Source organism: Triticum aestivum, chromosome 3D (genome assembly GCF_018294505.1).
Source record: "Triticum aestivum cultivar Chinese Spring chromosome 3D, IWGSC CS RefSeq v2.1, whole genome shotgun sequence".
NCBI classification, from domain to species: Eukaryota; Viridiplantae; Streptophyta; class Magnoliopsida; order Poales; family Poaceae; genus Triticum; species Triticum aestivum.
The window spans coordinates 112,904,991-112,909,939 of record NC_057802.1 but is presented as its reverse complement, the minus strand read 5'-3'; the positions used below and the strand labels follow the sequence as shown (position 1 = coordinate 112,909,939).

General features: G+C 38.5%; 1 protein-coding gene across 1 annotated transcript; it reads right to left on the bottom strand.

Moving 5' to 3' along the window:
* Window positions 1–831: 831 nt before the first annotated feature.
* On the bottom strand, window positions 832–2,064 carry LOC123076183 (jacalin-related lectin 19-like). The gene is made up of 2 exons (XM_044498568.1): window positions 1,306–2,064; window positions 832–1,206 (listed from the first exon to the last, which is right to left on the bottom strand). The coding sequence occupies exons 1-2, from the start codon at window positions 1,486–1,488 to the stop codon at window positions 832–834; spliced, it is 558 nt and encodes a 185-aa protein (XP_044354503.1). The 5' UTR covers window positions 1,489–2,064.
* Between the last annotated feature and the right edge of the window lie 2,885 nt (window positions 2,065–4,949).

The window sequence follows — 4,949 nt, the reverse complement described above, 5'->3', positions numbered from 1 at the left end:
AAAAACATTTTCTGAATTTGTGAACTATTTTTTAATATATGAACATTTATCCGATTTGCAAACATTTTTTAAGATTCATGAGCATTTACTCAAATACATTAACATATTGTGAATTCACAAACATTTTTTATAATTCAGTATGAATTTTTTTACTGCCCTCATGTAATCAATAATACTATTTGTTTGGTTATTTAAATACTAAAAAGACGGACCGATGGATAACCCATTGACAGGCAATTATACACAACTCATGACTAATCGGGTTGTCCATAGATTTCTATTCATGGAAAAGTAGCGTTGCCACAAATAGTTGAAAAATTATAGTTTACTTCAAGCAATTCAGATGTGATGAAGAGCTAGCCTCAAAGAGAACTGAACCCCCTGCCAACAATGTTACTGGTATAAAGCCCGTATACAGAAGCGTCTAAAAAACTCATATAGAGATAAATGGTGTCATGTTGCAGCCAGGGATTTTTTCAGCCAAAGGGTAGATTTTGTTGACTCAAAACAAAGGATCAAGTGGATACAAACACAATTTACACTCGCCTCGCCTCTGCATATATTGGATGCAAAAAACAGCAATAATATTTTTTATTTTTTCTGTGGGAAACAAAAAAAATCATTTTGGCAGCATAATAATAAATTTGTCGCATAAATTTCTAACATATAGCAAAAGAAAGAAAAAAAATTGTTGGATGTGCCTTTTTTTGTATTACTAATTTTTTGCATATACGTTACTTAATTTTGTCTGTAGCTGGATAGTTGTCAACTAGAGCAGCGGTAAATACGATACTGCCAAATTCCAGCTCCTATATGTTTACAAAATTTTAACTAAGCGACCAAACCACCCACACACACAAGAGGCACATGTCTCGCAACATGCAGAATGCAAAAATATATGGATTTGCTCATGCGTAATACGTCTGGTGACGAGGTACAGTAGACATTGACATGTTCATGCAGTACAAATGGTAATATCGATACATAAGTGCCCAGAGCGTCGAGGAGGCCCCCGGAGCGGCCATGGAAGCCGACAATCTTGCCTCCAGCTGCTGGAAGGTCGAATGGCGGACCTTCCCTCGTTCCATATGGCCCAAAGGTGCGCAGGTTGCTGATGAAAGTAAGCGTTCCCAAGAGGAAACAACCACCGAAATTGCCCAGGTTCCCTTTGACGCCGACGAGGTATTCACCCGGCTCCAAGCAGATCTGCACATGCCAAACATAAACCAACGAAGCTTCATCGCTGCACCACCAAATTTCCGAATCGATACAAGACAAAAAAAATCGAAATCGACAACAAAGTACCTCTGAGCGGTGTCCTTCCGGCTTTCCCCGGTGCTTGGCCTGCTCCTCCCGGCCGTCCCGCTCGTATGACACTGAGATGGCGTCGACCGCGCCGGAGTGCCAGAGAACCACCTTGACGATACGGTCGACGCCCCGCACGTCCATCTCCCAGACGTCTCCGCCGCCGCCGCCGCAGGGGCCCATCTTCAGGACCCGTCCCTGCTTCTGCGCGGCGCCGGCTTTGCCGGGACAGGTCCTCTCATGCTCCCCCTTCTCGTGGTACAACAACTTGACTGCACTGCAGCCGTATGCGCAGGCGACACGGACGGATTGCAGGATGCGGTCGACGCCGTGGCAGCGGCTGTAGCTCGTGGGGATGAAGCAACGGCTGAAGCCCGTTCTGATGAAGCAGGAGATACACTTGCTCTTGTCCGGGAGGTTGCCATGGAGGTTGCCCGCTGTGATCGTGTTGCAGCTCCGTTTTGTTGATGGTATTGGTGTTTGTGGGGGTCTTCTCCATCGGGCGCCTCCGCTTGATCGATGCTGGACTTGTATGTAGTATTGTGCTCTACTGTGCGTGTGCAAGGTATTATAATGGAGAGTTGGGGACGAACCGGGGAGGGAGACAGTGTGGAATATGGAAAGGCTCTGGCTCTTGGTGTTTCGTCTTCCACCGAGCGACACTTTTGAGTAATGGCATGCGGCTGGCAGTCGATCGAGGAGGCCGCCGGCTGCTCCACATGAATACGTACGTCTCCTTCTAGAGAAAATTCAGATTTATTGTCACGTCTGGCAACCGTTCGCAAGCCCCGGTGTATGCAACTTTTGTGGCACACATAAGGTAGTGCAACATTCCCGTGTCAGTCGGAAAAGATAGATAGTGCTACGTGTGAACCATCTCACTCGGGCGATGTGCCTAGCCCTTTTTTTAGAGATGGCCGTGCCAAGCTAGACATCCCCTTCTATACACCTTAGAAAGGAGTTGCTATTGCGAACCAAACTGTGGTTGCAAGGATAGAGGGATAGTGGTATTCACAGCTCACCGGGATTCAAGTCCTGATGCTTGCATTATTCCTTGATTTATTTTAAAAAAATTAGCGATGTGTTTTCAGTGGGAGGGGACGTTCCCGTCAACGATGAGACGCCTACTTGCTTATGTACTGTATTAAAAAGAAAAGAAAAAAGGATTTCCTAGTTTATGTTGGCTTCGATAATTGGGCTGAGCCAAAGTCTGACGCTTTGTGGGGCAAATATATGTCACATCTTTAGTGACGCGAAAGCCGAGCTCAGCAGCGAGCCAATAGTAGGACGGCCAGTCAGCATGTGATTTCGCCACGCTCATATCACACACTCTTTTTTGCTTTTTCTCTTTTGTTTATATTTTTAAAAATTCTAGATACATATATTGAGAAATAATATATTTTTTCCAAAGTGTTCGTTGCAAGTATTGAAACTACTCATGAAGTGTAAAAAAGTTCGCTCAACTTTTACAAAATGCTCGTATCGTTCAAAATAATATACTTGGTATTTCAAAAAAAATCACGTCTTCCAAAAAATAAGTGAATTTTAAAAAATATGTTTTACCATAAAAATCTACTTTACATTTCAAAAATAATAATGCATTTCAAAAAATGTGTGCAGCATTTAAAAAGGATTGTACAACGAATAGTTTCTATAAATGTCTCGAATCTTTCAAGTAAAAATTGCAAGGTATATTTGAAAAATGTTTAACATGTATTAAAAATAAGTATATTCAAAGCACGTATTTGAAAAAAGGTTAATCATATATTCCAAAATTCTAAGTAAATATAAAACATGTTTTAGATGTATAAGAAAAATGTACGATGTGTATGTAAAATAGTTGAACATGTATTAAAATGTTAAACATGTTTCAAATGTATAAGAAAAATGTACAATGTTTATGGAAAATAGTTAAACATGTATTAAAAATAGTTCAAAAGTATATTAAAAAATGTTAAACATGTTTTTTACAAAATGTTAAACATGTATTAAAAATATTCCTCATGTATCCAGAGAATGTCATGTGTATGAAAAAAGTAGAAATGTGTTGAAGAAAGAAAAAAAGAAAAGAAAAACCTGAAGAATACTTTTGAAAACCGAAAAAATAAACTAAATTGAAGAAAAATAATAAATAATAGAAATAAAAACTACTAGAGAAAGCAAAAAATGCAAAGAAAACAGATACAAAACAGTGAAAAACCGACAGAAAACCTCACGCAGCTACAATAATTGGCCGACACCTGTAGCAGCGTGCAATAGGCGAGGTCTAAGGGCTTGTGTAGTGGTTGATAAGACAATCTTATTGTAAGTCTGGCACGTAATCTAGAGATGACAATGGAAAGTGGTGTAGAATGGGTTATGCCTTAGTATAATTTTGAGTTACCAGATATCCCTAAATATGTTCTGACAGATACTGTGCTAAAGAATTATCTATTAATTAAGGGAAGACAGTCAGTTTTTTCTGATTTCTCTCCCCTTCACCCCAGTATTTATTCTACATGACACTGCTAAGATAGAATCATTATACATGCTCTAATACGACTCGCGACGGGTGATACGTAGCTCTCGCGTATTGCCTGTAGCCAGAGAGAAACTCGCCTTGCACATGGCTGCATGTTGGGCCCGAGCCACTTCTTACAGATTTTCCTCTCCCACGACCTGGATTTTGATGATAAACAAACTAACACGCCCCGCGTCTGATCGCTAGTTTGGTGCAATGTAAGTGAGTATTGTTTTACTTCTTTTTTTATTTTGTACTTTTCAGATATATTTTCTTAAGCTTTTCGTCAATTTGTTTGAGACCTTGATTTGAACCTGGTAATTTATGCAATAAAATGGTCGTGTGCATCATGTGATGCAGAGGCCGGTGGTCTTCCTCCTTTTTGAAAAAAAAAAGATTTATTTTCAAGTTTTTTACGGGATTCAAATATATCTTTAAATGTTTTGAAAACATATATTTTGTAAAATCATTTATATTGTGCTAATTTGATTAAAAATGTTCATTTTGTATTAAGGAAATGTCCCTAGTGAATTAAGAAATATTCATTGTGTACGAAAAAACTGTTCACCTTGTTTTTAAAACATTGTCACGTATTAAAAAAATGTTCATCATATATTCAAAGAGATGTTTATCGTGTATTCCAAAAAATATTCACTGTATAACTTAAATAATGCTGTTTTTCAAACAGAAAAAGATGTTCACATCATCTCAGAAAATGTTAACATACTTTTGCGAAAATAACTTCACTTTTCAAAAATAAGTTCCTTAAATTTTTGAGAAATTTTTTAATGTCTAAAAAAAATGTATGCAACCCTGAAAAAGTGAGTGTACTTTTTTCTGGGAGAATAAAAGAAACAAAGGTGAAACAATTGGAATAAGAGAAGGGAAGAAAGAGGAAAAGGAAGAAAACAAAAAAAAAGTTAAATCAGAGTAGAAACCATGATGAAATGGAGAAGAAAATAAAGACACATAACTAAAAAAACAAAGAAAAAAAAGAAAGTGGACAAAACCAAACAACGAAAAACACAGAAATTAAGTACCCAATCCCCGGAAAAAATAAAATTGGAGAAAAACTACCCAAAACGACTTAAACCCGTCCCGGCCGCAGCTACTGGGCTTGGCCTATGAGTAGCTGCACTGCATA

Bases quoted from the DNA above. Each gene is read 5' to 3' on its own strand.
- LOC123076183 (XM_044498568.1), bottom strand. From the start codon at position 1,488: ATGGGCCCCTGCGGCGGCGGCGGCGGAGACGTCTGGGAGATGGACGTG. The intron at 1,207-1,305 runs GTACTTTGTTGT...TGGCATGTGCAG, and splicing joins CGGAAGGACACCGCTCAGAG to ATCTGCTTGGAGCCGGGTGA.